This window comes from Lampris incognitus, chromosome 4 (assembly GCF_029633865.1).
Source record: "Lampris incognitus isolate fLamInc1 chromosome 4, fLamInc1.hap2, whole genome shotgun sequence".
Classification (NCBI taxonomy): domain Eukaryota; kingdom Metazoa; phylum Chordata; class Actinopteri; order Lampriformes; family Lampridae; genus Lampris; species Lampris incognitus.
This window is the reverse complement of record NC_079214.1, coordinates 56,390,915-56,404,605: the sequence shown is the minus strand read 5'-3', so window position 1 is coordinate 56,404,605 and position 13,691 is coordinate 56,390,915. Positions and strand designations below refer to the sequence as shown.

Here is a 13,691-nt window from a genome sequence, read left to right as displayed (position 1 = left end):
AAGATGTTTAAAACATAAAGATAAAGATGTTTAAAAGTGTTTGAAAAAGATGTTTAAAAAAATAAAAGATCATCTTCAAAGATATATCATTTAATGTTGAAACCCGTTTTTATACCTGAGTGGAACATACACTACCGTTCAAAAGTTTGGGATCACCCAAACAATTTCGTGTTTTCCATGAAAAGTCACACTTATTCACCACCATATGTTGTGAAATGAATAGAAAATAGAGTCAAGACATTGACAAGGTTAGAAATAATGATTTGTATTTGAAATAAGATTTTTTTTACATCAAACTTTGCTTTCGTCAAAGAATCCTCCATTTGCAGCAATTACAGCATTGCAGACCTTTGGCATTCTAGCTGTTAATTTGTTGAGGTAATCTGGAGAAATTGTACCCCACGCTTCCAGAAGCAGCTCCCACAAGTTGGATTGGTTGGATGGGCACTTCTTTGAGCAGATTGAGTTTCTGGAGCATCACATTTGTGGGGTCAATTAAACGCTCAAAATGGCCAGAAAAAGAGAACTTTCATCTGAAACTCGACAGTCTATTCTTGTTCTTAGAAATGAAGGCTATTCCATGCGAGAAATTGCTAAGAAATTGAAGATTTCCTACACCGGTGTGTACTACTCCCTTCAGAGGACAGCACAAACAGGCTCTAACAGGTACTATTTAATGAAGATGCCAGTTGGGGACCTGTGAGGCGTCTGTTTCTCAAACTAGAGACTCTAATGTACTTATCTTCTTGCTCAGTTGTGCAACGCGGCCTCCCACTTCTTTTTCTACTCTGGTTAGAGCCTGTTTGTGCTGTCCTCTGAAGGGAGTAGTACACACCGGTGTAGGAAATCTTCAATTTCTTAGCAATTTCTCGCATGGAATAGCCTTCATTTCTAAGAACAAGAATAGACTGTCGAGTTTCAGATGAAAGTTCTCTTTTTCTGGCCATTTTGAGCGTTTAATTGACCCCACAAATGTGACGCTCCAGAAACTCAATCTGCTCAAAGAAGTGCCCATCCAACCAATCCAACTTGTGGGAGCTGCTTCTGGAAGCGTGGGGTGCAATTTCTCCAGTGTACCTCAACAAATTAACAGCTAGAATGCCAAAGGTCTGCAATGCTGTAATTGCTGCAAATGGAGGATTCTTTGACGAAAGCAAAGTTTGATGTAAAAAAAATCTTATTTCAAATACAAATCATTATTTCTAACCTTGTCAATGTCTTGACTCTATTTTCTATTCATTTCACAACATATGGTGGTGAATAAGTGTGACTTTTCATGGAAAACACAAAATTGTTTGGGTGATCCCAAACTTTTGAACGGTAGTGTACGTACATTATAGCAACAACAATAATAGTAATAATAGCAATAATAATTGGGGGGGGGCAGCTGTTTTTACTTTCTCTGAGGGGAGGCTCACTTTCCTACCCTTTGAAAACCCCTGAACAAAGTGACTGAGCGACCATGTTAGCGTGACTGACTGAGTGATCATCAGTGTTGCCAACTAATTTTCAGGGGAAGTTGGTACAGGCAGGTTGACTTGTTATTAAAGGTTGCTAAATGATGCTGCGACGTCTCTGTGTGATGATGTCATCACATAATGACGTAAAACTGTGCCATTACATAAAAATGCACAATGGTGTTTCTCAAATTGGCCATCTCGGTGAAAAATAGGATTTGAAATTAGTTAGTTTAGATTTGCTTGTTTATTATCAAATATTTGTCTTTGTAATAGTATATAAACACAACACATTTTTTACGATCAGATATTTTTATTTTCAAACACAATACATTTAATTATTGAACAATTACACATTATTGAACTATTACATTTTATTTTCTTATTAACTAGTAAAACTACACATTCTGCGAGCGATCACTTTGACACGATTGGCTGCCGGATCAGGTGACCAACAATATCACTGAAGTTACACAACTAGTCGGCCGAGCGTTGAGAAGCATGGCGGAGAGCGCGCAGTTAAAGCACCCCAAATTAACAATCACTCTGACAAAACACTGGCGAATTTACAAAAGGATTGCACAGCTTTTGCGCCGTCTCAGTGCTCCAATGCTATTTGGGTGTATTTAAATTAGGTAATATGCATACATTTGGTGCAAAATTGGCCCCTTTCTATGCAAATTAGCCTCACTGCAAAAAAGTCCAATTAATAAACACCAGCCTTAATAGTGCCAGACTGTTAGAGTGGTAATTATTAGCTTTTTCAGAGAGTTGGTGGTAACTGACGCCCAGACTTTCCAGTGGTCATGGCAGCAGTGATTGTACCCAGGCAAAGGCATCATCATGCCAGGCGTACTGGTGAGTGGATATTTCACAGGAGATATCACTTTCTTGCTATACGTACTTGTTGACCCCAAGGTTGACATTGAACCTGCCAACTGTCTTTGCCCCCATTTATACTTCAATATCTTTTGTGAATCGGACCTTGGAACGGGGCAGATAGCAGTTGCAAGTGATGTGCAATTCATGGTGCTATCAGCAGACAATTCGTTCTTTGTGAATTTGTCTGTCAATACAGCATGTCTTAGAAAAGCGAGAGACATCCGCAGATAGAAACAGATGAAAGAGGAGGGGGAGTTAATGGATAACTGGAATAGTTATAATTACAGTTGAATTAAGTTCTCTTTCAAATCAAACATCCCAAGATATGAGTGGAATGTACTGTTCTTGAAACTGCATTTATATTCTTAATTTTTTTTAATTACTTGAACATAGCTTATCCATGTCATGTGATATGCTGCTTCAGTACACTTTAACAGCAAATATTACTGGGACCACTAAGGAAAATTTCAGATGAACATTTAATATCCAGGAATTCACATTATAGACACTATCACCTACTATCCCAGTACCAAATTGACCACAATTTCAAACATTGACCGTACACGGTCCAGCCGTGTACTAGATTTTGACCTAGTCTTGTGAAACGTTTACCAGAAACTCCCACAACACAGCCAGTGGACCACTCACTTTTGATGAACAGAGTTCATGGAAAATATTTAACAGCTACAAACAGTTTTTCCACTGTTTTTTCATCCATATTCATTCTCACAGTTTTTGCTGTCAACTGTCATCTGTCCAAAGAACACAGTACCTGCTGTGAGTGGTTGGAGCACATAAAGTGGTTGATGTCATGTATGCCCCTCCCAGGCACAGCGCTTTTAGACGCTGACAACTTTTTATTCTCTTTTAGGCTTTTCTCCTTTTTAGTTCATCCCACAGTAAAGGCATTGGCAATTTGAAAAAATGCAGGAGAACACAAGAAAAGTGAACAATACTCTAACTTAGCAACTAGCGTGGGGGTCAGCCCTGTGTTTCCCTCAACCCTGTGGGTTAGCTAGCGAATAGGTTAGCTATCAGTTAAGGTTAGGTTACGGTAAGCATTGTGTTAAGGTTAGGGTTAGGTAGCGATTGAGGTTAAGTCAGGTTAGGTTAAGTTTAGGTAAGTTCAAGTGTCCAGGTAGCGTGGCGGTCTATTCCGTTGCCTACCAACACGGGGCTCTCCGGTTCGAATCCCCGTGTTACCTCCGCCTTGGTTGGGCGTCCCTACAGGCACATTTGGCTGTGTCTGGGGGTGGGAAGCCGGATGTGGGTATGTGTCCTGGTCGCTGCACTAGCGCCTCCTCTGGTCGGTCAGGGCACCCGTTCGGGGGGGGGTGTAGGGAATAGCGTGATCCTCCCACATGCTATGTCCCCCTGGCGAAACTCCTCACTGTCAGGGGAAAAGAAGCGGCTGGTGACTTCACATGTATCAGAGGAGGCATGTGGTAGTCTGCAACCCTCCCCTGGATCGGCAGAGGGGGTGGAGCAGCGATCGGGATGGCTCAGAGGAGAGGGGTAATTGGCAGGATACAATTGGGGAGAAAAGGGGGGGGGGGTTAGGTAAGTTCAATGAAATAGGGCTGAGGGAACAGAGACACTCCCCTAGCTTGCTAACAGACTGACTCAGTAATTCGTCCATAGGTCTCAACTTTCTGGGAGCTGACTAATACTTGTGGACAAAAAGACTAACAATTTACTAACAAACTAATTTACTAACCAACTAACTAAATTACAGGTTACTGCCTGGTGGGGGCGGACTATTATGTCCGTGTGACATCATATGTGGACAGACAGTCATCGAACTGTTTTATCTACATTGGAGTCGGGATATTCAGCTCAATCCTGGTCTCGTTCTGCTGGTGGGAAAACCCACTGCAAGCTACAAACCAGATGCAGGTAGAGCACTTCAAAACCACCCACATCCATTATTCGTTTCCCCTTTATGGATAATATAATGCCCCTCTGCAGTTGCATTCATGGCAAATTGGACGTGGGATGTGAATTTGAAGACATCAGTCTCAGTCCCTTCTCAGTAGCTATGTTCCTATCAAAGCATTTGAAAGGCTGGATGGGAACAGTAAAATTCCATAATACCTCCTCGCAAAAAACCTTTTACGCTCGCTTGAGGTGGTTTATGTTTTTGTCAATAAAGGGTTTATGTGCGAATTGGGTGATGGAAACACATTTGTGAAATAAAAAAAAATCAATGGCAAATAGAATTAATTGCATGATCAGTTGTTTCTGCATCTTAACCAGTCCATCTTTCTCATGCGTGTCAGATTGCGGACCTGTGACTTAGGACACGTAAAACTACTTCCAAGTGCATTTGCTTAAGCAGATCTGATGGAAATGCACCTGATTCATATTTTATTTTTTCTGAGTTACAAACGTTTGCTTAATATTTGCTTCCATCCAGCTACTGACTCAAAGGGACCTTTGTGAGTGCAAATATCTTTGAAACAAGGTTTATTTTTATAGTTTTTTAGGTTCATGATGAATCAGTGTTCACACATAAGTAATCTTGAACAGAGTGTGTACACCCCCCACACACACACACACTTTTAATAAAGTTACTTTTTTGAATCCTTAAAATGAGTAGATAACCCTCCTTATTTAATTGAGTGCACTTAGTAAAAAATGTTTTTAAATTCTGCTCCTATTTGTGTAACTTTTTTCTTTCTGTCACGCTATAATCTCGTCTTCTCATTTCCACCTTTCTCATCTCTCTCTCTCTCTCTCTCTCTCTCTCTGTCTCACTTTAGGAGATGTTGTCAGAATTAGACGGCTTCAGGGACTTTGTATTTGTCATCACCAGTATTCTGAGGATAATTGTGATAGGTAATCAACAGTCAAAAATTCTGATGATAATTAAAGGAAAACTCTTTCACACAATTGATCACAAACAAAACTGCGGTATTGCTGTGTAATATTGTAAAAAAAAATCTTGTTTCCCACAATCCCACTGGAGAGCAAATAGACAATTCCATACAGGTCAGCAGTGGTTATTGGAAGTAGCAGTCTCCAGCTATGATTGCAAAATGATGCATGCATCTCAGCTATGTATGTTTTTCTATGCCACGCAACAATATTATGTTTACTGAACAGCACTGCAGTATTTCGTTAATGTCACCTTGTGCTCTTTTCCATATCATTCTGATCAGCTGTATTCAGCTTTATTCTACTCTTATTACATGCCATTAATGTAGTTCACACTTCCTTGTATTCCCATTTACTTCATTGTATCCCATAAGAAATGTATGATTATATGATTCCAAATGTGCTTGAATATTATATTATATTATATTGTTTTGATGTAGGAACTGTGTACCTGATCTACTATGTCCTGATTGAAGACTCTATCATCTGGTCTGACTTTCACCTGACCCTGAATGATGAAATGCTGCATATAGGACTGAGGCTGTTGTTCATACAGGTAGGTAGGCTGGTCCACAAATGAGGCAGTGAGCCAACTATATACTCTGTTTTGCTTTTCTCTCTTCTCCCTTTGCCTCCAGTTTCCTCTCCTTAACTTTACTTAATTTCCCAAACCTCTCTCCTTCACACACACCCCATGCACCCCCTCAACCCCCCCATCTCAGGCTTTCTGTTCAGCAGCATGTCACTGGTTCGGTGTGGTGGCCTGCAAAATCCACGCAGTCAGGATGGGTTTTGCTCTGCCACTTTCTAGCACAGGACCAGCAGTGCTACTATTGGGTCTGATATTGTTCATTACGCAGGCAGAGCAACTGACTAACGGAGAGTATATGACCGTCATAGGTGAGTTTTGATCACAGTCTTAATCTAATCCTATTTATATTTCGTCTGTTTGTCCTGTATTTCATTTTGGTTCAGTAATGTAATGTAATTTTGCATGAAAGTTATGTTCTGTGTCTTGAAAGTAAGGCATAACTGGGACAGGGTGCACGGACAGGATAAAATCTTTATATCCTTTAGCCATGTGGTGAAATGTGAACCTTTGGGTCACGCATTTAACACTGTCTCTGGCAAATTGCCCCCATTCTGATTGCAATATTTACGATTGCTCAGTCACTCAAGACTGTTTTTTCCTATATCTCTGGAGCCCTCTATTAGTATTACTAATATCCATCCATCATCCAAGCCGCTTATCCTACTCAGGGTCGTGGGGATGCTGAAGCCTATCCCAGCAGTCACGAGGTGGCAGGTGGGGAGACTCCCTGGACAGGCTGCCAGGCCTTCACAAGGCCATTTACCATTTGCCATTAATATTACTAATATTAATAATGATAATGTACTGATAACAGTGGCAACAATGTTAGTAATGATTTGTGGTTGGACAGTAGCAATATTCACCCACACAAACAGACATCATTAATATAGTCTTTTTCTCTGCACTTTAGTTTGTAAGAATTATCATAATGATCACAATGACTTTACTGATTTTACTGATGCCCAACTATTTTTTGTATGCCTAGAGTTCTGTGATGGCTTGGTCAACTTCAGAAACGACAACGGCACTTCAGTTGTCTTGTTAGAAATCACCAAGAGTATCTGTCGAACCTCACTGAACAGGTCTGTATTGGTATACCTGAGCATGTGTGCGCGTGTGTGTTTGCATTTTTGTTGGTTTATGCGCATTCATGTGTCTACATGTTAATTATATAAGCAATTTTTTTTATGATCAACTGATTCATATTTACATGTATGATTGTGTATGACTGACAGCCCTTACAGCACATGGCCTTTTTTAATGCTGCCACTGGAGGGAATGTGTATGTGGGCTGGTTTTATGACGAGTACATACTACGTCTGGAAGATTAAGGTATAGGCTCTCACACACACACACACACACACACACACACACACACACACACACACACACACACACATACACACACACACGCACACACACTGTCTTTAGATATAGCAATGCACTGAAGATCCTGATGCTGTAGAAATCACTGCAGATATTCACTTACAGATATTCTTCTTATTTATAAGGTTGGCATCATAAAAGGCAAGTTAAAAATAATTTCCCACATCAAATTCAGTCAAATGTCTGTCAGTGCAACTAAAATATCCAAATACTGTATCAAAACATCATACATCACAGGGCGTCCGAATGGCATGGCGGTGTATTCTGTTGCCTACCAACACGGGGATCTCTGGTTCGAATCCCCATGTTACCGCCGGCTTGGTCAGGCGTCCCTACTGACACAATTGGCTGTGTCTGCGGGTGGCAAGCCGGTTGTGGATATATGTGTCCTGGTCGCTGCACTAGCTCCTCCTCTGGGCGGTCGGGCACCTGCCCAGGGAAGAGAGGGAAACTGGGGAGAATAGCGTGATCCTCCCACACGCTACGTCCCCCTGGCAAAACTCCTCACTGTCAGGTGAAAAGAAGCAGCTGGTGACTCCACATCTATCAGAGGAGGCATTTGGTAGTCTGCAGCCCTCCCCAGGTCGGCAGAGGGGGTGGAGCAGCAACCGGGGCGGCTCGGAAGAGTGGGGTAATTGGCCGGATACAATTGGGGAGAAAAGGGAGGAAAAAATCTGGGGAAAAGGAAAAAAAAATCATAAATCACACATCTCTATGAAATATTTTGATTTACTGGTAGTTTTATACATTAACTCGTTGTGTAGATTGTGCAGAAAGATGGACTGACACCCAGAGAGACTTTATTTTACCATAGATGGATAGATACTGTCAATGTAACAGGCAATTAGATATCTCTCAATACTGTGTCTCACACTCCATATCTCAGGTCCAGCGAATAGAGAGAACCTCTCAGCTGTTTGTTCGTCGTCTCTATGAGTCAGCGTTCATTGACTTGTCCTTGCTTCTCAACACCAAGATGAAGGTGACAAGAGCCCGAAATCAAGAGAGGTGGGAGCTCTAGCTTTCGTTGATATGACAGAAATGTAGCTTGGATTTTAGAAAGAAAAGGTTAACAGTGGTTATGCCCTTGGGGCTATCAAGAAATTACCCTCCATTGTAGGTATTTGGTTTCGATAAGCTTGTCTGCCAAGTTTAGCAAACACTAAACAGTTTTCTGATGTAACAGTTCTGTGGAGGGTGGTGGTGTCCAGGTGGAAATGCTGGGCTCTGTGTCATCACTATTTAGTTTTAGGTCTCTGTTTTTACCTTAGAGAGCTCTCTATGGTATGTACATAAATAGTGCATTAATTTGTAAAATTAACTTTGTTTTAGACTTTTATCTTTTGGGTGAATTAAAATGTTTGCACAATCTGGATTGGTCATTCCTATAGACATTATTTTGCCCTTTTCCTCACACTTTTGTTCCTTTCATCCTCTCTGCAGCCATGATGACATCGAGAACTGTGTGATCTATCTGTGTGCCACCATGTGGCATGAGACCTATGACGAGATGCTGAAGATTCTCACCTCCATGTTCAGGTTTGTGTGATGAGAACAATTCTTCATGCACAACACCGCCAACATAACTACAAACACTACATTGAATGGCTTTAACACCGGGGTTTCATTGTGGGATCATACTGAAGGATCAGCAGTGAGATAATTATGATCCTCAGCTCCATGCTCAGGGAGAAGAGTCTTTTTTCATTTTGGTCAGTATGAAACTTTAAAACATGGGAGGTAACCCCCGATTTATAATGACCTTCATGATATTCACAATTTTTTATTTTCAAAATCCACAAGTGAATTAAAAACTAATGCAAAGACCTAAAATAATTATTCTCGGGGGTGTCGGGGTGGCGGTCTATTCCATTGCCTACCAACACAGAGATCGCCGGTTCGAATCCCCATGTTTACCTCTGGCTTGGTCGGACATCCCTACAGACACAATTGGCCGTGTCAGCGGGTGGGAAGCCGGATGTGGGTATGTGTCCGGAACGCTGCACTAGCGCCTCCTCTAGTTGGTTGGGGCGCCTGTTCAGGGGGAGGGGAATAGCGTGATCCTCCCACGCGCTATGTCCCCCTGGTGAAACTCCTCACTATCAGGTGAAAAGAAGCAGCTGGCAACTCCACATGTATCGGAGGAGGTATGTGGTAGTCTGCAGCCCTCCCTGGATCAACAGAGGGGGTGGAGCAGTAACTGGGACGGCTCAGAAGGTGGGGTAATTGGCTGGATACAATTGGGAAGAAAAAGGGGGTAAAAATCTCCAAAAACAAAAACAAAGAGAGAAATAATAATTCTCCTGTTTTTACTTTCTTCATTCGCAAACAAAGATGAGGCGACTTTGATCATTTAATGATATTCATAATAGTGAGTGCTGATGAGTGTCTCGTAAGCTGTTATTATATAGGATTTGGATGTGCGTTACTGATATTTTATTTGATATCTTGTTTCAGGTTGGACCGTTATCGAGGCGACCCCAAGGAGGAGCACCTGGACTGCTTTGACTTTGAGTGTCATATTTATGTGGACGATTCCTTTATGACTGATAAGGACTCTGGAAAGCGAGTGGTCAACACATACGTTAATGACTTAATTCAAGTTGTCATAGAGGTATACAGGTGAGTATCTCCAGCTACCTAGCTGTCTTATCTATTTTTATATACATTTTCTATCTGTTCATCCACCCATTCATCAACCCATCAATTCATTGATCCAGGGTGTTTACCAATAAAGAACCAGATGATGTATCGATCATCGAGACTCCCTATGGGGGCAGGCTGATCTTCTTCATGCCAGAAGGGAACATGCTGTACATCCATCTCAAAGACAAAGCACTCATTAGGAACAAGAAGAGATGGTCCCAGGTATGTGGGTGGGGGTAATGGGGGGGGGGATTAGACGATAATTCCAGTTTCTTACAACCTGGAGCTTTTTTCATAGTTTTTGCCATCGCGCATATCGGTTATGATGTCACTGGCTTCATTTTTGAGATTTTGGACACGAGGCCACTGCAGTACTCGACTGTGCCACAGTTTCTTAACGGGACAACTGAACATGAGTACGGGACATGTTTCAGCAAGTCCAATGTAACCCAGTTATCCGAAACATGTATTTGGAAGTGTAAACAAACGTTAGGGTCAAAAGTTATTACTGCACTTCTGTCCCTTTGATAACTCGGCACACACCACTGGGATCTGATCTGAGTTCATCAGCAACAACTGGTGGAAGGATCCTGTGATTTGTGATTCTGTGAATACTCGTCCTCCCTAATCATATCATATAGCTTGTGCACAACTAGGATGGAGAAGGCGTGGCTTAAATTTGCAATGCTGTCGACTGCTGAGATTTTGAAAATCATTGTTGTGTGCTCACCAATAATCTGATGAAAAAAACTCGACAGGAAGGCAAAAAGGTTATTCTAGGTGTACACACACATACAAGTACGTACACATACTTGAGGATCCCAAAAGCACCACATGACAGAAATCTCTGTGACAGGTGGTAGCAGTACTTACTTGCCAGCTGTCCAAGAGGACCTTGACTGAAAAAGTAGTTTACTTACTATTATAAAGTTCAATTATCCCAGCTGGGGATAATTATCCCAATTAACCTCAATTATTCCTATTAACCCAGTTGGGTATAGTCTTTGTTTCAGCATTTCAAAATATACTGTAGTTTCTGTTAGCTGCCGTGTGATTTGATGCATTTATTCCATAGCAAGGGAATAACAGAAACAAAAAACAAACGCCCTCAGCAATTACAGTCGCAGCTTTCATGATTATTATGATGAAATCCATTCCTGTTTCTTTGTTGTTGGTTTTTTTTGTTGTTGGTTTTCTTTTGGTCGTTTTTTTGGTGTAAGTGTTGAACTCCTCAAGTCATAACATCAGAGCCGGTGCGATTCTCACTGCACTTCCTGGTCCGCTTGACTCAGGGAAATGTCTGATTGATGCCACTTTTGTGTCTGTGAATGTCTTCCGGTTTTAATTATTACACGGTAATGTCGGTGGTTCAATATTTTAAGGTTTGCTTTCACTGACCCCATTTCAAATGTTCTTTTTGTGTGACTTTGTTTTTCAGATCATGTACTTGTATTATCTGCTGGGCTGGAAGGGTTACATTGGGAAAACCCCTCTAAGAATCGCAGTAAGACAAGTTCTAACCTATTCCAGTCTTTTGCTTTGTGTTATTTTATTGTATTGTATCATTTGTTATGTAGTTAGTTACCAGACATGTGCACCTATGCAATTGTGGATGTGTGTATATTATACTCATCCCAACACTGAAACAATTTTTGCAGCATCCTCCAACCCTTCCCTCTTTATAACTTTCGGTTTCTGACTGTCATGCATGTCTACGTATAATGTCTTTTCTCTTTTTAAAAATAAATACGCCGGTGATTTCTGTGTGTGCTCTCCACAGCGCCAGAATAACCCGTGCAGAGCCAGTTTGATCTCTCAGGATGGGGAGAGTTTCCTCTTGCGTCAGGAGGACAATGATGACAAGAGAAAATACATCTTGGATGAAAATGTTTACATCATGGCTCTGGACGGAGACACTGACTTCCAGCCTAAAGCTTTGATTCTTCTGGTAGACAGGTAGGAGCGTTAACAAAATATCTCACCAACTAACTGACCCACTGACTGGATGAATAACTTGCTGAAGGACACATCTGATTGATGACGTTTACATCATGGCCGTCAATAGTACGCTCACTTTCATCCTAAATCAGGGATCTTACTAGGAGATGGGCAAGAGTCTCCGCTTCTTTTTTATCAGTTTCGTAACATGGCTGCTTACTGGCCTGATCTTGACAAGTGATCAACCCATCTTGATAAAAGATGGATTCATAAATGAATTCAGTTGATAAGATGGTTTTTAAGGGCGTCCGGGTGGCATGGCGGTCTATTCCGTTGCCTACCTACACGGGGCTCGCCGGTTCGAATCCCTGTGTTACCTCCGGCTTGGTCGGGCGTCCCTACAGGCACAATTGGCCGTGTCTGCAGGTGGGAAGCTGGATGTGGGTATGTGTCCTGGTCGCTGCACTAGGCGCTTCCTCTGATCGGTTGGGGCGCCTGCCCAGGGAAGAGGGGAAACGGGGGAATAGCGGGATCCTCCCATGTGCTACGTTCTCCTGGTGAAACTCCTCACTGTCAGGTGAAAAGAAGCAGCTGGTGACTCCACATGTATCGGAGGAGACATTTGGTAGTCTGCAGCCCTCCCCGGATCGGCAGAGGGGGTGGAGCAGAGACTGGGGCAACTCGGAAGAGTGGGGTAATTGGCCGGATACAAATGGGGGGGGGGTTAATTAATCTGTCAGTCAGTTCCTTACATATCTAGTTAGTCATCCTTGTGTATATATCTGTTGTTTTGTTATCCTATGTTAAGTACACAGAGAGCCATGAAACCGGAGTCAAATTTCATGTATGTGCAAACCTACATGGCCAATAAACATAATTCTGATTCTGATATCTAGTTTTATGAGCAATTCATTTTCACAGTGAGCTTGTCGGTCAGTAAACGGGCAAGCCATTTATTTAGCCCCAATCATGTAGTTCAATTCCTAGAGTTTTAGCATAATTAAACATCCTTAAATGATATTGCTAAAAATGAATTTTGACAGGCTGAGGATGTACGACAATGTAGGAGCGGCCTGTGGTAGAATACACCCCACCGGCATGGGTGAGTAATATCACTCTTGTGTTCTAGACATGTGCACATAGGATTTTAACTTAACTTACAAGTTAGTTAATGATTTACTTGGTTTGTTTGTATTCTGTAATGTATTCTGGCTCAAGTAAAACTCCCATTTTTTGTTCCCTTTATTTTTCCTTTTCATTTTATCACTGCTTCTCTAACATTGATCTGACAACTGACCTACCCTCAACCATTCCAGGTCCAATGGTTTGGTACCAGAAGTTTGAATATGCTGTTGGCCACTGGCTGCAGAAGACAGCAGAGCATGTGTTCGGCTCTGTGCTGTGCAGCCCAGGGTGTTTTAGTTTGTTCAGAGGGTCCGCTTTAATGGATGATGATGTGATAAAGAGATACACAACCACTGCAACCAGGGCTTCTGAATATGTGCAATATGACCAGGGTCGGTACGCACACAGACACACACACTCACAAACACAGTATTAAGGTAGCTGTCTCCGTTTTTGTTATCTTCATTGTTGTCACATTTTTCTTGCCTTCTTGCTTTCCTGCCTTGTTCCCCTTGTTTTATCTGTCTGTTGACCTTTTTGTCTATGTACTCACTCCCAGGGGAAGATCGCTGGCTATGTACCTTGTTACTTAAGCAAGGATGGCGCGTGGAGTACAATGCCGCATCAGATGCTTACACCAACTCACCACAGGAGTTCAAGGAGTTTTATAACCAGAGGAGACGATGGGGACCCTCTACCCTGGCTAACACGCTGGACCTACTGCACAGGTGAACGCGTTGGGCTCACCCGTGCTAATGTGTGTTATCATCATCAGTAATAATAGAAAT

The 13,691-nt window shown here is 42.0% G+C and overlaps 1 protein-coding gene across 1 annotated transcript in view; it reads left to right on the top strand.

Moving 5' to 3' along the window:
- Nucleotides 1-13,691, top strand: part of chs1 (chitin synthase 1) — a 45,416-nt gene that overhangs the window by 15,456 nt on the left and 16,269 nt on the right. Inside the window, exons 5-20 of the mRNA XM_056279381.1 lie at nucleotides 4,075-4,235; nucleotides 5,102-5,177; nucleotides 5,657-5,772; nucleotides 5,939-6,120; nucleotides 6,623-6,657; nucleotides 6,794-6,890; nucleotides 7,044-7,140; nucleotides 8,081-8,202; nucleotides 8,638-8,733; nucleotides 9,652-9,816; nucleotides 9,915-10,062; nucleotides 11,279-11,344; nucleotides 11,621-11,796; nucleotides 12,822-12,880; nucleotides 13,095-13,295; nucleotides 13,463-13,631. Of these exons, the coding sequence (XP_056135356.1) occupies nucleotides 4,075-4,235; nucleotides 5,102-5,177; nucleotides 5,657-5,772; nucleotides 5,939-6,120; nucleotides 6,623-6,657; nucleotides 6,794-6,890; nucleotides 7,044-7,140; nucleotides 8,081-8,202; nucleotides 8,638-8,733; nucleotides 9,652-9,816; nucleotides 9,915-10,062; nucleotides 11,279-11,344; nucleotides 11,621-11,796; nucleotides 12,822-12,880; nucleotides 13,095-13,295; nucleotides 13,463-13,631 (1,966 nt within the window). The remainder of the gene's footprint in view (nucleotides 1-4,074; nucleotides 4,236-5,101; nucleotides 5,178-5,656; nucleotides 5,773-5,938; nucleotides 6,121-6,622; nucleotides 6,658-6,793; nucleotides 6,891-7,043; nucleotides 7,141-8,080; nucleotides 8,203-8,637; nucleotides 8,734-9,651; nucleotides 9,817-9,914; nucleotides 10,063-11,278; nucleotides 11,345-11,620; nucleotides 11,797-12,821; nucleotides 12,881-13,094; nucleotides 13,296-13,462; nucleotides 13,632-13,691) is intronic.